This window comes from Canis lupus, chromosome 1, assembly GCF_003254725.2.
Source record: "Canis lupus dingo isolate Sandy chromosome 1, ASM325472v2, whole genome shotgun sequence".
Taxonomy (NCBI): Eukaryota; Metazoa; Chordata; class Mammalia; order Carnivora; family Canidae; genus Canis; species Canis lupus.
In genome coordinates, this window is record NC_064243.1 from 17,495,137 (window position 1) to 17,512,688 (window position 17,552).

Below are 17,552 nucleotides of genomic sequence, written 5' to 3' on the forward strand. Positions count from 1 at the left end.
AAGGGGTCATGCATTTGGTCTTCTCAATCACTGCATCTGAGCATTACTGAGTGATATGCTAGGGCAGAGCAAGACTGCTTGTCCCCAGACTCCTTCTTCTTGCGTCTGGCACCACCAGATGTTTCCCAGCCTCCTTTGTAGTCAGGTAAGGCCATACGAGTGACGTGCGGCCAAAGGGAGGTGGGCAGTGGGGAGAGTCCCCCTCCAGAACTGGCCATCCTGCAGGTCTCCACAGGCCCCCTCCAGCCTCTGCCTGGGGGCTGCTGAGGCCCACCTGGCCCTGGGATGGTGGGCCCATGAAGTGGGGGTGCCTGGGTTCCTGAGGGACTCCTGGAGCGGAGTGACTCCTCTAACCTATGCAGGCCCGTGAGGAATAAACCTTTATCCTATCAAGCCACCGCTTGGGCTTCCTTGGTACAGCATTAATTTGCCCTGACTGATACGCTCTTGCCTTCTCCCCTCCTCAGGATGCATTTGTGAAGAATGGGGCCAGGGAGCTGGGGAGCAATCCAGACCACCCTCTCCATCTTGAGGCACTGGTGACTGATGACAGCAAAACGTGCCTGGATTTCAACCCAAAAGTTCTAGATGATCCCTGTAGGTAAACAACAGGCCTGAACATCCTACAAGGTGATTGTGTGCATTTGGAAAGTGAAGGTTTTCATGTTACATATGAAAGAGGGGAAGCTATTTGGGTATGAAACTATCACCTTTGGATCCCTGGGTGGCTCAGCGGTTTAGCACCTGCCTTCAGCCCAGGGCGTGATCCTGGAGACCCGGGATCGAGTCCCGCATCAGGCTCCCTGCATGGAGAGTGCTTCTCCCTCTGCTTCTGTCTCTGCCTCTCTCTCTGTCTTTCATGAATAAATAAATAAAATAATAAAAAAAGAAACTATCACCTTTTTCATTGGTGAGGACCTGTGGCTTCCCACCCATTGGCTAAATGGGTTTTATGGCTCCAGGGCGATATGGACACCAGCTAGAACTTAAAAAGTTACTGTAACAAATCTCGCAGTTCCATTTCTGTGAAATCTGAGAACAGGCAAAACTAATGTACGGTGCAAAAACATTCAGAACAGCAGTTGTTGAGGGGCAGGGGAAGGGCACCCGAGTAGAGATTGGCTAGATGGAGGCACAAAAGAACTTTCTGGGGCAATGGGAATTTGGGTTACAGAGGTGCACACATTTGTTGAAACTCAGTGAAAGTATTAAGGTTTTCTTTTTTGCATGTGAATTTTACTTCTGTTAAAAAGGAGACAGAAGGTCCAAGATGGAGTCACTCGTGCTAAGCAAACCAAGACTCAATACCCAACTGCAGCCTCTCTCCTCCCCCCATCCCAGGAATGTGACCTTTAACCAGCTAACCTGGAACTTCCTGGTCAGCTCTAGGAGGTAATTCTCGGACAGACCCCTTCTGTTCCCTTTAGGAGGGTGACTTGCCTGACACAATGCATCTTTGCTAATAATGTCCATCTCCCCACCCGCTTTCTGCCTTGAAGAACCTTCCATTTTGTACTGCTCCGTGGAGCGACTTTCTCTTTGCGAGATGGTTGCTGTCTGACTCATGAATCATTTGGTAAAGTCAATTCCATCTCCAGATTTACCCAGTTGAATTTTTATTTAACACCTCGAAAGAAAAAAATCTAAATGGTAAAATCTAGGTAATGATAGGCATGCTGAAGTCTCTGGGGGAGGAACAGGAGGCCTGCAGTTCACTTTGCAATGCTCCAATAGCTTACAAGGGATTAAAGGATCGGTAGACAGAGGAATCGATAGGGCAAGCTGGGTAAGTGGAACGCCCGAGCTAGGGGGTGGGTGGACTGAGGCTCAGCACACAATTCTTTTAACGTTTCTGAATGTTTGTTCTCATAACAAAATGTTGGAGGGGAAAAAAAAAAGGTGTGCTTTGGGACTCAAAGCCTTTAGTACTAAGGAAAAATGGCATTATTGGGCTCTACTGAGAGGTGAGAGATTTTCGGCCGTTCTTTAGCTTCTCTTTCCTTATCAAGAGCAGCTACATCAACGGGCACCTTGGTGGCTCAGTGGGTGAGCACCTGCCTTTGGTTCAGGTCATGACCCCGGGGTCCTGGGACCCAGTCCCGCATTGGGGTCCCCAGAGGGAGCCTGCTTCTCCTTCTGCCTATGTCTCTGCCTATCTCTAATAAACAAATAAAACTTTTTAAAAAAGTCTATGTCTAGATGATTTATAGCTTCTCCCTTTAGCTCCTGTCATTATCCAGTCTTGGTGGACAAGGCCAAGCAGGATTGCAAATGGTTAACTTTCTAATTCCGGAAACTCCCTGCACTGTACAATGCCCATGGCATTGCATCGCTTAGAAATCGCCCCAAAGTAGAATTTCCCTTTAATGTGCATCTCACACATCACTCCTCTTCAGTGCTTCGTGGGTTCGTCCTGGTGGTGCGCTTGCTGCATGCAGTACCCTACACCCCTTCCAAGAGAACTGGTCTGCAAGTTAGCTGTAGGCTTGGGGAGTCAAAAAAAGGCTTTTCCCAAGCATTGGGATGTGGTGAGGCAAGAAGGCTTTCAAGGAAAACCAGTGCCCTCCCTTCCCACCACTCTGGCCCCAAACCCTCCTCTTTGCCACTCTGTAGCCTGTGTACCCTGTACGCACCCAGGCCACAGAACTGCAGGTGATGGGTGCCCCATCTACACGTGAAAATGGTGTGTTTGAAAGGGCCAATTTGCTGGGCACCTGGCTGGGAATGGCGTGAGGCTACAAGAGCCAACTCAAACTGGAAGATAGAGAAGAGCCCGCTAGGTGGACACGATCTCCCGTGGAGCTCTGCGGAGGCCCTGGGCAGGAGGGGACAAGCCAACTGGGGGCAGAATTCGTCTTTTGCCTGAGGTCAGCCCCACAGAGGGAACCTTCCCTCTCACTCAGTCCCCACCAGTGGGCGTCCCCCAGGTCATGACAGGGTCCTGCAATCTACTATAATTAATTCTTCTATTTATTCCATCACTTGTCTTTTTCCCTCAGAAAGAACGTATACAAGTTTGGAGGCCCTCTACCCACCAGCACAGCAGATGCTGCGCACACCTTCCCAGCAAGATGCCACCTACTCCTAACCCAAAAAGGACTAAATTATGCCCTGCTGGGATGGTCCCTCCTGGCAGTCCCTGAGGGGACAGGTTATGGCCACCAAGAGGAGGCTATTGCTGTAACAGGGAATCGACAGGAAAGCTGGACTTTGATAGCATCATTCTTCTGAGAACCTCTTTGGGCTTCATGACTGACTCTTTGACTCGCATTAAATCGATGGGTGGTTAAAAACCAGAGGTTGGAAAAAAAAAAAAGACCAAAACAAAACAAGGTAAAGTAAGCCTTTCTAGGGATGGACTCCCACAAATTATGCAAGTATTATATAAAGTCATTAATTCCCAAGTTTAGTAACGAGATGACAGCTAAGAACAGACGTGCATCCCAGTGAGCGTGAGCCTTGTTTTGGGGAGGCTTCAACGACGTTTGAAAGGTGTGGGGCTCTGAGGGATATTAAGGAAATGAGGGCTATACATCTGCAGGCATGTAACCCCTGAAACAATTCAGACAATGCATCGAGAGAAGTTTGAAATCAGACAACCCATAATACTCGATGTAGAGAACGTTCCAGCTTCCATAATTCTTTATTAAATATTTGACAAGTTGTATCACTTCTTTACAACGACTTCATTTTGTCACATTACTCTTTTGCTGTCAGGAAAACAATCTAACAATTTCTCTTTAAGATCTCTCAAGAAAAATGAAAAGCAAAAAGGATTTGTTCTTAAACAAAACTTTTCCTGTGTGTATCAAATTCAACCGTATTTTAAAGCCATTCTGATTGTGAAAAGGAGCGTTACCCAGAAGTTGTCTTTAAAAAATTTCAAAGTAGTTTGGTTTGTAATCACTGTATCAAATAGTACTTGGCTTTGTATTATGAGGAGGTGGGGTTTATAATAAAAAGTTATGAAACATTGAGAATTCATTTGGAATGCTTGAAACTCTTTTCACCTTAAAAGTCACTGTTTTTTTCATGTTTCATTTGGTAAAAGATCCTGAATTATGGAATGACAGCACATTAGCATCATTTTCCTGGGGTCCTCTCGGGCTCTGAGGGTCAGAAATCTCAGGACACAGCTTGGAGAAAACTGTAGAAGGACTAAGCTCTCACTCTCATTCGAAACCAGATTTCTCGAGAAAGGTGTACAAATGCCATACAAATATATACGGATATATTTGGACAGCATACGTACGTATACATGTATATACATCTCACATAAGTAGGAGTAAAGGAAAATCATAGTTCTGCAAAGTTAACATGAAGGAAACCGTGACAATCTAGGTGAAATCAGTGAGTGAAAGGGCAAACTGGATCACAGGAACACAGATGTCTGTAGACACAGGGTCATGGTCATCAGAAAGGCTTTCGATGCTCTGACGCAAGGTTGAGATGCAGTACACAGAGGTCTATAGCCAATGCTGTTAGATTCCTACTGATACTCCCTAGAAACATAAACCCAGCGAACAAGAAGACATGCATTTTAAACATGCATTGCTCTGCGCACAGCATCTTTCACAAAGGATAGATGTCTAATGAGAAGTTTTCTTGGAAAATTTCATACCGATAGAAAGCTATCCTTTTCTGAAATAAAACATTACACAAGCTCACGTCCTAAAGCTACAGCATTGCTTCTGACACGGAAAACACTCTTGGGGTGTGTGTGTGTGTGTGTGTGTGTGTGCGCGCGCGCATATGCAAGTGTTTATACACTGTTCGTTAAGGCTTAGATAAACTAAAAAATGGTCCAAAGTGTATCACATTGTCTTCCCAGTTTTAAAATCTAAAATACAAAGTGGAGTTCGTAAGGATTTTTAAAAACGCATCTCAGACCTGAAATTGGCAGTTTTGACGTGACTTCTCAGGATGTACCCCAAAGCCTGAATAATGAGACAAGAGGTAGTGCTCGATTTCCTGGGGGTCAGCAAGGGAGCGGGCCAGGCAGTCACCCTGCGCGGCACCGCCCCCTACTGACGAGGCAGGAAATGATAACCAGACAGTGGTGCCCTCCTCTCCCAGTGGGTCAATACCAGGGGGTGAGGAGGAAAAAGGAAGAGGTTGGCTAGCACAGCGGGGAGGGGCTTGGGAATCAACTCACGCTTCCTGTAGATTTTAAAAGTTCAGAGGTGAGATACAAGACCTAGGAAGATGCCAGAGTCAGGTGTTAAGCAATTCGTTAACTGTTGGAACAATTCGTAATTTGCTGCATATGGACTTGGCTTTCAGGGGAGCCAGTCCGGATCTGGCAAGATCAAACAGCCACGGCACATGTTGTCTATCTCGTGATGGGAGATGTAGAATGTGGTTCAAATATTTTGCAAACCATTTCTCAGAATCCGTCACTGCATCCTTATGTGGGAGGAATAACCCACGTCAGTCGCTTTATAGCATTTGTCATCTGACCACAGGGAAAATCTGATGTTCGACCAAAGGGCCTTGTAAACGAAAATCAAAGAAGCATCTTACATTCTTGCGACGTGGTACAGGACTGGCTGTAGAGAAGTAAGTAACAGAAAATGTCTCAGAGCTGAATAGGGCTTTAAAACAGACAAATGCCCCATGGCTTCTTGTTCCAGAGGCAGCTGCCAGGAAAGCAGTGCACTCGGAAGCTAATCTGGACTTTCCAAGGGACAGGGACGGAAATACCCAGGACCAACAGGCAGGTGTGCTAACTCACATTCACATGCCGTTGTTAACTCTGGGACTAGCTTCTTAACCTCGTGGCCAAATGACCCATAATAACCTGTACCTTCTTCGGGGAACTAAAATAGTCAGATCAGAGGGTGCAGAGCCCCTGGACGTGGGAGAAGCGCCAGTGAAGGTAACTACGAGAAGAGGCAACGCTGCCCAGGGCCTGCTGATGGGAAGGACCGGCAGTCTGTTTGTTTTCTTAGCCACCACCCATGACTCTGTCGTGAAGATGTCGGAGAGTGGTTGTCAGCATTCAGAGAAAACAAGATCTAGGACTATTTTAGACGAAGAGTGAAATACTGAGAATTGTTGAGATGAGGGAATCTTATGTGGATTAAAAGCCGAACAAAACAAAAACAAACCCCGAACCCAGCAGTTAGCAGGAGATGAATGGTCAGTCACAATTACGGTCTTTCAAGTATTCGACAATCCCTATCTGCTCCTGGCACGGAAATGATCTTAGGACGGATTTTTCTTTTGTATTTTTAACTCTTCCCTAAATTTGCATTTATACCGAATATTCTGATTTTTTGAATATACAGTTTGCAGAACGATAGAATCCCAGTTCTTCAACTAGAATCGTGGGCTTCCTCCCCCATGGCGACGTGGATCGCTCTCAGAATCCATCCCAGCACGGCCTTCGGCCTCAGTCCTAGACAGAAAGCCCCCAGCCCAGGAGAGGCTTCGTGGAGGGGGTTTCTGCCTTGAGACGTTATAGTGACTGAAGGGAAAACACATCCCACAAATAGATAAAAGTAATGAGCAATGTTGTTTTTTTCTAATTACTCAACATCTAAGTTCTCCGTCACTACTGGAGATTTTTAAATCAATGGGAAAAGGGAGCCAATCTTCAGCTCCGTAGAAACCCACCTTCTTTCGGACGGCTCCGACCTCTGCACCTGCTAAGGCAGCTCGCTTACAACCACAAACATTCGTGGTTTCTCACAAGCCTCCCAGAGCTGGGGAACAAATGAATTTCTTACATCAAAAGGTCCTTCTTACGTAACAAATGGGGAGGGGCCCTGAAACCACGATTTTCTGTCTTATCTAGGACTGGCAAGAGATCAGATCTCTAGAGCTCCTGACTGTCACGACAGGGTTTAGGACAAGCCAGGTTAAGAGGACAGCAGGGTTGCTGAGTGCCCACGCTGGCCCTCAGGCCTTCTCTCAACAACACACCACGGAATCCTGCAACGAACACTCAACAAAGTGGTAAAGAATCCAACTCCATCCCGGTCCCCACCAGCTTCATAGCCTGACCGACCTTGGGGGGGTCGGGGTCGGGGGTGTCAAATCAAGAGTTCCCGCTCGCTTTTAATGCAGCACAGAACAGACACCACTCAAGCAGTACACAGTGTTGAAGCATGCAACATGTCCTAGGTCACGAAACCCGGTTCAATTAAGTGTGCATTAATCTCGGTAGTTGCGTAGAAATCACAGAACAATTGGCGAGGACTAGGTCTGTAGGCTCAGCTTTACAGACAGGTTTTCTACACCAGCAGCCAGATTCACAATTGATAGATATTGCACGGGAAAGATGTGTGCGGGGAGAAAAAATATCATCACATTTAATGTCTCGGATAAAAAAAAAAAACAAAACATAAACAAAACCAGGTATGACCTCCATGGAGTACATAAAGTGCCTTCAGAATTGGTGCAGTTAGAACAAAAATTGGTTATTCGGCTACCATTAGCGAACGCGTACAGATAAGACATCAAACAGATCTCAGGTTTCCACAGTTTCAAATCAAGCGGTGCCAAGGTTCATTCAAATGTCTCTACCACAAACAGCAAAGAAGAAAAAAGTGATAAAAGAAGGACTGTACAGCATCAAGGAGGGGGAAGTCATGTCTCTTCTGAGAGTCCAATCCTGTCTCAGATGTGCTCTGGCACACGGAGTTACTTCTAAGGAGTAATGGTGTGATTCCTTCAGGTCAGCGCCGAATTTGTCATGCTATAGTTACAATTCTCTCGGCCTGCAGCTAGTATGCTAAATTTGTACAAAACAATGTAATATCCAGTTTGTATTCTGAGTATGGAGAAAATGATCGTTATGCCTAATGGTTATATTTTAAATGCTTTCAAAGTCCTTATCTGTAGAAGGTTTTTGGACAAAAATCAGTCTTCCAATGCTAATCAAGTAGGGAGTAGGGCAGGGGAGCGGGGAGTCAAAGTACTTCAAAAATAAAAATGTCACTGACATGAAACCTGGTATGAAATTCAAATACAAAAAAAAATATGCTCACTTTTCCAAGTACACGAGACATCTTTAATTATAATGAAATAAAATCTGAAAATCGGTCTAAATCATTTTTAAAAAGTAAACATGAGTTGTAATACTATACCTGTAGAGTGATTAATTCCATTCATTGTCATTATAAAGTATGTAAAATATTTATTAAGGGCTTTGCCTACAGAGGCACAACATAAATAGAATAAGTCCTCCTGAAATGTAATTCGTGTACACATCAACCAGTTGATAATTCGTGGTGGAAAATGCAGGAACGTGACCTGGGACTGGGCTCCCGGGTCTGAACCTGGGCAAGTCACGGGCGAAGGCTCGGCTCCAGGAGCCACGCCGGGGCTGCTCCTCCGCCTGGTCTCTGCAAAGTCTGTTGTTAGGCAAATGCAAAAGTGCAAGCAGGACTTGCTGGACGAACAACCACCCCGAGGCCGAGGCCGGGGGTGCTTAATCCACCCCCTCAAATCCTTGAGCGTTTTCCACAGCCATGAGGAGTTTCTCTCGTAAATCTTCAAAGGTTTCATATGGAGGTAAGTCAAGGCGATTAAAGCTGCAGGAGTAACAGAAAGCATAGGTTAAAGGTCAGCCTTGTTCCCCCACGGTTCCTGGGTGTGGCTAAGGGGGAGTCTGGTATTCGAACACGAGGATAGAAGAGTCTTCCCCAACAATTCTGAGTCAGCAAAAATAAATGCCAGTGAACCATCCACGTCGAAGAGGTTAGATAACCTATGGAGGAGAGGAAAGAATTTTCTGATGGGCCACAAAACCGCTCTACCACAACTAGATGTGAGGCCAAAGCCCAGCTGGGGAGGGAGGCCCCCAAAAGGCGAGGTCCCTGACACACGTGCCGAGTTCCAGACTCTCCAATATCAAGCACTTACATGTTAGGGATGGACCAAGGTTGATTCTCTTTCCAATGCTCTCACTTACTCTACACTAGAACCCAAGCCAAGTGCTTTTCTGGATAGTAACTCATGCCGTTTCCACCACAGGCCTCTGAGACAGGTAATGGTTTCTCCAGATTCGGGGCCTGGAGCATCGAGAGCCCTCAACCCCAGGAAACCAGGCCCTCTGTGTCTCCAGAATCCCAACACTAAGCTGCCTTCTTGAAGCAAAGTCAAACCGAGTCATGGACATGTGGAGTGGAGAGCTCCATTTATATATAAAAAAAAAAACAAAACCCAAGTATCTGAAGGCTTCAGTGGGGGTGTGATCAATCACCGTGGTGACAGGGAGGCCTTCAGATCAATGAAGCACACTTGTCTATGCAGCCGGGTCACACGCTGGCTCTGCTACTTGCCAGCTGTGTGACCTTGGGCAAATCACCTCACTCTCTGAATCGATCTGCTTTTCTGTGATGTGGGCAGACTGCTCTCAGGATGTTGGGAAAGTCAAATCAGAACACAACATAAGGTGTTCCATCCATGAAGCAAGTGCCTGAAGACTGAGCAATTTTTTTTTCCTCGATTTTGTTTATTCATCAGAGACACAGAGAGAGGGGCAGAAACACAGGCAGAGGGAGAAGCAGGCTCCGTGCAGGGAGCCCGATGTGGGACTCGATCCCAGGACCCTGGGATCAGGATCTGAGCTGAAGGCAAACGCTCAACCGCTGAGCCACCCGGGCGTCCTGACAGTGAGCAATGTTATTGCTCACTCGCCGTTCACCAACTGCCTGCTCGGAGCCCAAGGAGCTAGAACCCATACCCCTGGGTGTGCACTGCTGATGTGCACCCGTCAAGAAAATGACTGTAGGCACCTGCCGCAGCTAATGATGATTAAGAGCTGACGTCCATGGAGCGTGCCGGCCAGCACTGCTAAGTACTCTCCGTCTATTAGCTTTGTGAGTGCTAGCAATCACCCCTACTTTAGGAAAGAGGAATGGAGGCACAGAGAGGTTAGGTAACTCGCCCAAGGTCACACAGTAAACAGCAGAAGCAGAACTCAGCCCCGGGCTGCCCCTAATCCCTGCTTGTGGTGCCTCAGGATTGAAAACTCCCTCCCAGCACTGACCTGTGATTCCGAATATGAACAGAACAACAGAACAAGTCCTCACAATTCAAGGCCTCACTGCTCTCAGCAGCTTTAAGAAAACCACGCACGCCCCCGGTGGGCCCTTTAGAAATCCCTAGCAGGTTTCTAACAGGACACGCCGAGCTCTGAGGCTTCTAAGTCACTAACTGCTAAAAGTCACAGCAGAGGAGAAGGCAGTGCTTCTCAAACTGGAGTCCTCGGAAACATGAGAATCCTGAAGACCGTCTGAAAGGGTTTTCAGTTTGGTAATGCTCTCAAACGTGACCTTACCAGTTCTAAGGACAAAACCCCACTTTTGCAGACTGCGCGGTCACAGAAGGTCCTTCACAGTCCAGGCCCGGGTGTCCCTAGGGGGGCCTGGGTGATATATTCTCGAGGATCCGTGACCATTTCCCCTGGTGTATGATCCTCTGCTTAGAATCATCATGACGATCGTACGAGTTAACGCACATCAAGTGCTGAGGACAGTGCCCAGAGCACAGCGTATGCTGGGTAAGCGTGAAGCAGCCAGGGGCCAGGGTTTGGCCTGCTGAGTGGCCTCGGCGTTCTCGGTGAGCTTCACTTCCACACACAGAGGACGTGTGGGCCGCGGGAGGTCGTTTTAAATCTACTCCAGAGAGCAGGCGGGTCTGGGATCCTTTGTAAAGTGTAATTTTAAACATCCAAGGAGTGATCTCTGATAGACCAAGGAGGTGAAGCCCTTTAAACGGATCAGACACCTGTGAGGTTTCTGACGAGTACAGTAGCTCTTGCTCTGCTGGTAAACCAGGTGTTTATTCTGAAGCTTAACTGTCGATTTTGCTTTTTCATAAAACATGGAAGAAATCAGACACGTCTACAGCTAAATTTGATGGCAGCACCACTGCTGTGAGCAGCCAGCAGAGCTCGCTCCTCCAGAGCAGTCTGGTCTGGGGCCGGAAGGAGAGGCATGCAGCAGGGAACACAGCCCCCCACCCTCCCCCCCTTTTTTTTTTTTTTACAATTAACAAAAAGGTTTATACTAGAACATTTACACTCAGGGAAGAAAGAGGTATCTGCATCTTCAAATGTGGAATGTTGAAGAAATAGTTAAAATAAATAAAAGACTCCAAACGCGGTTGGGGCTGGCTCAAGGCTGGGACTCACAGAGGCCTCTGCACATCAGCTCCAGGCTGCAGGGGCCAACGGCCTGGCCATACTGGCCTCCTCCCCGACGCAGCACAGCTGTGCCTGGGACACAGAGAGTCTCTCGGGTGCTGGTGCAGCCAGCAAGCTCACTCCCCACTTTCCTCACCGATCTCTGTGACAATGTCTATCAGGCTCTGCACCTGCACCCAGCGCCCCCTTCACCGGCTACAGAGAGCATCAGCAGGAAAACTCGTGGGCCCTTTATTTCTGTGACCCACAGAGAAGCAAAGAGGCTCCGGTAAGAGCCCCCTGGGCTGCCTCCCTGCCAGGGGCAGAGCTTCGTCCTAGGGAAGGCGCAGGGATTTTAAGCTCTAGCTTGGCCAGAACCACCTGGGGAGTTCTGAAAATCCTACAGCTCAAGCTACCCACCAAACCAACTAAGTCCAAATCTCTGGGGGCAGGACCCTGGCATCAGTATTGATTAAAAAAAACAAAAAAAAAACAAAAAAACCCACAAAACTTTCTAGGTGGTTCCAATGCGCAGCTGACGTTGGGAACCACGGAATTCAGAGGTCTGATCTGGGCAGCACACCATGTTTTGGTTGTGATCCAAGCCATGTGGACTTGGAAACAGAAGAAAAGTTCGACAGGAAGACACCTGCCCCCGGGGGCACGGGAGGACACAGGATGGACACTCGACTGAACAGGGGCCGCAGATCTAGCGCAGTGGTTAGCGCAGAGGCTCTGACTCTGGCAGAGCAGAGTTCAAATCCTGGGCCTCGGGCACCTGTGAGCGGCGTGACCGCAGGGCCAGCTTCCTCGCTGCCGAGGGTGATGCCAGCACCCCGTAACGTCGCCTGGAGACGCCACAGTGCCCGGCAAGGCAGCTCCTCCTCATGGTCAGCAGACCGCGAGGCCCGGAGCTTGTGTGTCAATCCCAGCAGCCCCGGGGCCTGGCTCTGTGCTGACCGCCTTCTGCACGAAGGCACCGCTGACTCGGACACCGTCTGGGGTAAAAGCTCCAAGCTACCAACACGTCCTCCCTCTAGAATAAAGGCAGAGAACGACGGCAACCACCGCTTTGGAGATCTGCCAGTTTTAGCTGGAATCGCTTGCTTTCCAGGGCCAGATGGGCAAGGCCCAGAGTCACTGCAGAGAGAGTCCCCGGAACAGTAAACATGGGCTACGCTCTGTCCAGCAAGGCAAGAGGAAGGAACCAGAGAACCTCCCGCAGCCCGTTTTCCACAAATATGCATCCGTGAGAGTCCCTTCCTAGCTGGCACTTTGAGGGCGGGGAGGTGCTTCCCGCGCCCTGCAGCTCAGGGGGGCTCTCAGGAGGCCTCACTGCTGGGGAGGAGAGCAGGGCTGCGGCTCACCGTTTGCCAGAGGGCCCACGTCCACTGGCTTCCCAGGAGCAAGAAATAAAAGTCTGTGGGGGAAAACCTACAGGAGGACCACTGGCGCCTGCAGCAGCAGGAGCTCCCTGAGAGCTGCTAAGCTTCATTCCTCTTGGTGTGGGCCTTGCACACCTGTCTCCCCCCTGTCCCCCAGGGAGGGGGCGTCTGTCTCAGGCTCCCCCAAGCCAGTCATATTTTTGCTCAATTCCAGGGACTGAGAGGTGACTGGTAGCCATGAGAGGTCTTTTATGTTTTAATATTTTATTTACGCTCTCATATGAGAGAGAAAGAGAGAGAGAGAGAGGAGGAAGAGTAGAGGGAGGGGGACAAGCAGCCTCCCCAATGAGTGCGCAGCCCGACACGGGGCTGGATCCTGCGACCCTGAGAGCGTGACCCAAGCCGAAATCAAGAATCAGAAGCTTAACTGACTGAGCCACCCTGGTGCCTCCAGGACAGGCCTATTATAACAATGTTTCCCAGGGAATTTTATGCCTGGGGACAAAAACCAATTAAAGTTTGGAGTAAAAACCCAATCTGTCTACAGAGTTAGAGAACAGTCGTACCCAAGGACAGCGAATACACAGTGGATCCCTGCTTCCTGGATGAAGGAGGGAAGGGGGGGGGTTGGAGGAGGAACAGCTTGGGTGGGGGGTTAGCCCTTTATGACCACACACACCGGGTCCATGCAGCACCTGGTTTGGGTTTCACCAGCACTACAACTCAGTCTGTCGGCATGGACACAGCCCTCTGTGACCCCCAGCCCAGCGCCAGCCCCAGCTAAGTAAGTAAAACGCTATTTGTGGACGACGGTGTGCTCCTGTCACTCACCACGTGTGAGCTCTGGGCAGCTTGTCAGGACTCCCCCATTGCTCTATTGTAAACAGCTGAGGACCATTGGAACCTGGACAAAAAAAAAAGAACAAAGCTGGAGTGGGGCTTCGAGGAAAGGAGAGAAGGTGAGCGGGCACACCCGGGGGGAGCCGGGGACACCCTCGCCGCCTCCCAGACAGGATGAGGAGCTGCCCTTGGGAGCGGCCAGGGGCCCGCTCAGCCTCAGGGCATGGGCTCCACGACGCTGCAAACGGGACGCAGAAGTGCAGCCTTCCAGCCGAGGCCTGCAGCACCCACACAACGCTACTTTGGGGTGCGGGGGAATGAGACGCGACCACTAACACGCAGGGCACAGAGTGATGTTGGTCCTAGCATCTTGGTGAGCACCGTACAAGGAGTCTGCGTCCTGGGGGGTACGGAGTCCTCCGAGACACACCAAAATAGAAGACAAGGAAAACAGAAAAGACCCACTTTTCTCTGCACAAAACCACAAGCCTCCCTCCCTCCTCTCCCCAAAAGTAAGAGCACAAAGCGCCCTGGTGGCAGCACAAGGCCACCTCCCCAACTGCAGTCCTTGTGCGAGGCCTACAGGTGACACCCGTGTCTTGGGGGTCGGGGGGGTTGGGAAAGGTCACAGGAGGGGCAGGGAACCTAACAGTACCCCGCTCACCATAAAGTTCGGCGAATCCGTTCATAGGTACCCGGGACGTCCCCGTGACGAACTGCAGTAGCCGGATCCGCTTCTCCGCGTCCATGAGCAGCACAGCCTGGGGAGGGGGGCAGGGGGGTCACTGCGCTGCCCTAACGCGACAGCCCCGCAACACTTCATCAGAACAACCGCAGCATAAGCCCCAGCCAGGTGACTGCGACCGACTCTTTTTTAATGGGCACCAGGACACTGCCTGGGTAATCTTAGGGAACGAGAGATCACCGTGGCTCTTTCTTCTTCTGCCAACGGGTCAAAAGAAACGAGATACAAAGCAAACTCTGATGGCACCGAGCTCCTGTTTCTGCGGGCGAGGCGTGCCAGCGCTCCCGGGGGCCTGTTCGCGCACAGGATCCAGTGCCCGGGAAGCGCCAACCCCAGGGGAACCCAGGGTAGGAGGCAACGTTTCCGGCTGTAGACACATTCTCTGAAGATGACGTTTTATAAAAGGAGAGAAAAGCAGAGGCAGGATAGGCCTCGAAAATACCCCGTGTATGCTGCACATCTGAGTTACGACAAGAACCGAGCAGACATGTGGACTGGGCTTTGAAGATTTTTTTTTTTTAAAGATTCTATTTATTTATTTATTCATGAGAGAGAGAGAGAGAGAGAGAGAGAGAGAGAGGCAGAGACACAGGCAGAGGGAGAAGCAGGCTCCATGCAGGGAACCCGATGCAGGACTCGATCCTGGCTTTCCAGGATCACACCCTGGGCCAAAGGCGGTGCTAAGCCGCTGAGCCACCCGGGCTGCCCGAAGAGTCTGTTTTTAACATTTTCTCTCTTGTTTCTGCTACTGCTTGAATTGTATTAATAGTAAATGTTCAGAAATTGAAACAAGTTATGGGAGTTCTTAGTTTTGTGAGTCATCAGCCTTTCACCCCCCACCTTAAACTGTTCTTTGGAAGGCAGTTAATAGTTTCTCCCTGGGACTCAACTCATTCCTATTTTACTTCTCTCCAAAGCTCAAGAGAAAGCAAACACTGGCCCTAAGATAGTAAATCAAATTTCATTTGCATCTTTGGCTGAAGGATATAAAGATCACAAAATGTTTGTTGGAATGAACCAATACAATGCGGAAAATGATTTTCTGACCCAAAATGGCATCTTGGAGAAGTCTGCCCCAAAGCATGTTTCACCCCGAGAAGCCACCCATATTCTTAGTTACGCTTTGGCGGGCGGTTCTAACTCCTGAATGCAACTACCTACTTGATCCTCCTCGGTGGGCTCTTCAAATAGAGCCACTTTAGTCAGGTGGTCAAGGAGGAGAAAGTGCTTTGCTAAGGATGGACCCTACGCAGGAGGAGCTGCCCATTAGAGCTACGGGAAAATGGCAGGGAGGGGCAGCTGTCCCCAGGGGTCCTGACGCTCACAGAGCCCTGGGTCTCAGAGGCAGGACTGCGGGGAGGCAGCACAGGGTCCTCACTTCCAACCCAGGCCGAGGAGCACCCAGACAGCCGAGGCCTTACCTTCCAGAACCACTGAATGACAGGGTGGTTGGGGCAGTAGCCATTCTTGTAAATAGAATGCTGTCTCCAATCGTTCACGTCCACATCAGCCAAGGCCGCACATCAGCAACTAGGAGGGAGATGAGCGGGTGTGAGCAGGGCATGTCTGAACACAGAAGAATCAGCCATGGAGGGAGGAACCTTTCCTCAACACCAGCACTGTGTCACGAGGCAAAGCAGGTAAACTGGCAGCTCTTAAAAACACATGATGGGGACGACATTTTCCTGCCACTTCAGGTCACAGAGGCAGCGCAGGTAAGGAGGGGGACCCAGTTCTGACGCGTGTTCAGGCCACAGCCTCTCGTGGTGGAGATGCCACTCCACGCCTGTGTCCTGCCCACCCTTCCAATCTGAGCTCTTGTGCTGCGTTTACAGCTGCTCATTACTCCAGCCATTTCCCCTTCTGAGATGTTGTAGGTCTCAACATCTGAACTAACCCCCAGCCCCCAGGAGAATTTGTGCACTACGGCAGCCAGAGCTCCTCTCTCGGCCAGCTCCTGTCCAGAGGTGTGTGGATGCAGACCTGTACTAAGGCAGTGACCACCAGGTCTGTGATGGAGTCTCAGGGCTCCTCTTACCGCCTAACCCCCAAACCAGGAAGGATTCCTGGGGAAAAGTCAGCATGGTATTCCTGCAGAGGCAGCAAAGAAAAATGGAAGGAGAACTAGAACTAAACCAGAAGCCTGAGAACAGATCCTAGGCCTGACTATGCCCAAACCTGGGAGGCCCTTACCTGCTCCCTGCCTCAGTTTCCCCACTTATCAAACAAAGAACTCACACTACAGGATTTTGACACCATCTGTCTTGAAGTTTCTATTTCAAGAAAAATGAACAGAAGGCTAGACTATGAGAAATGCTTCATCGGATACGTGGCCCGGACAAATGGGTAACAGTTTCTCCAGACACAGCCTTCCTCCTCCTATTTCTCTCAACACAACAAAGGGTGAGAGATCCCTGTGCTTTTTAAGTTGCTAGTTTTCATCTCGGTCAACACGAAGAAGCTGAAACAATCTAATACAAACTGCTTCCTGCTACGACCCTGTCATCTTCTGAAGTTGTTCCTTACTCAGTATAAACCAGGTCAGGTTCGTAGAGGCGTCTGTTCTATGGCCCCTGGTGCTCACTTCCTGGCAAAGGTCGCATTCAGCTACCACCGTGTGGAGCAGAGGTGCGGGACCTCACCCAGTCCAGCCTCGCAGGCAGCAGGCTGCCACCCAACTGGTGTCCCAACCATGACCCTATCAGAAGCAATTCTCCTTACCTGGTACACCTGGGCATGAACCCAACACAGCTCAGTGGGCCTCTATTTGCCTGGTGTGTCCAGAACGACCCTCTCCTGGGTGAGGAATGTACAGGTGGCTAAGCTCACTATTCCTTACTCTAAAATCCATGAACACACCCCATAAGAGAGAGTAGAATCCAGCCAAGCTTACTCCCTAGGACATTAGGACCAGAGAGTAATAAGATACCATTTAAAGAGATCTACTTTTACAGAAAATGTTTAAAATACAAACCTCCAGCTCATTTTCATCGAAAATTTTAATCAAATCAATAGGAAGCAGTTCTGTGAATCCCTGAAAGAAAAAAAAAATCCCCTTAAATACCCTCTTTCCTTGAAAGAGACAAATTTTACAGAAAAAATAGCCAGAACAAAACACATTCTTTGCTGATTTATATAAAAGCGATGGTATCCTGTAACTGTAGTTCTAATAAAAACAGCATAGTCACAAGGTAAAAATTTAGAAAAGTAGAATCTAGAAGGTTCAGGTATCTGAGCAATCTCAGAAACCCTCTGAAAATGTGGATGACTGTAGGCAGGCGCATTCCAAAACCATTTTATGAAACAGCTATGAGTCAGTGTGTCCTAAAACGTGTGAGCCACGGATGTGCAAGAGAACATGTTTAAAAATAAGGTACCGAAGGCACAGACGTGAGCTACATAAGGGGGCGGTGTGACCCAGTAGAGGAGAGAGGAGTGCTGAGAG

At 49.2% G+C, this 17,552-nt stretch overlaps 1 protein-coding gene across 1 annotated transcript in view; it reads right to left on the reverse strand.

The window, feature by feature from the left end:
* Positions 1-3,624: 3,624 nt before the first annotated feature.
* Positions 3,625-17,552, reverse strand: part of NEDD4L (NEDD4 like E3 ubiquitin protein ligase) — a 338,701-nt gene continuing 324,773 nt past the window's right edge. The window contains 6 exon segments of the mRNA XM_049111433.1: positions 3,625-8,540; positions 13,354-13,426; positions 14,027-14,123; positions 15,529-15,615; positions 15,617-15,637; positions 17,082-17,141. Coding sequence (XP_048967390.1) covers positions 8,438-8,540; positions 13,354-13,426; positions 14,027-14,123; positions 15,529-15,615; positions 15,617-15,637; positions 17,082-17,141 — 441 coding nt within the window. The 3' untranslated portion in view covers positions 3,625-8,437.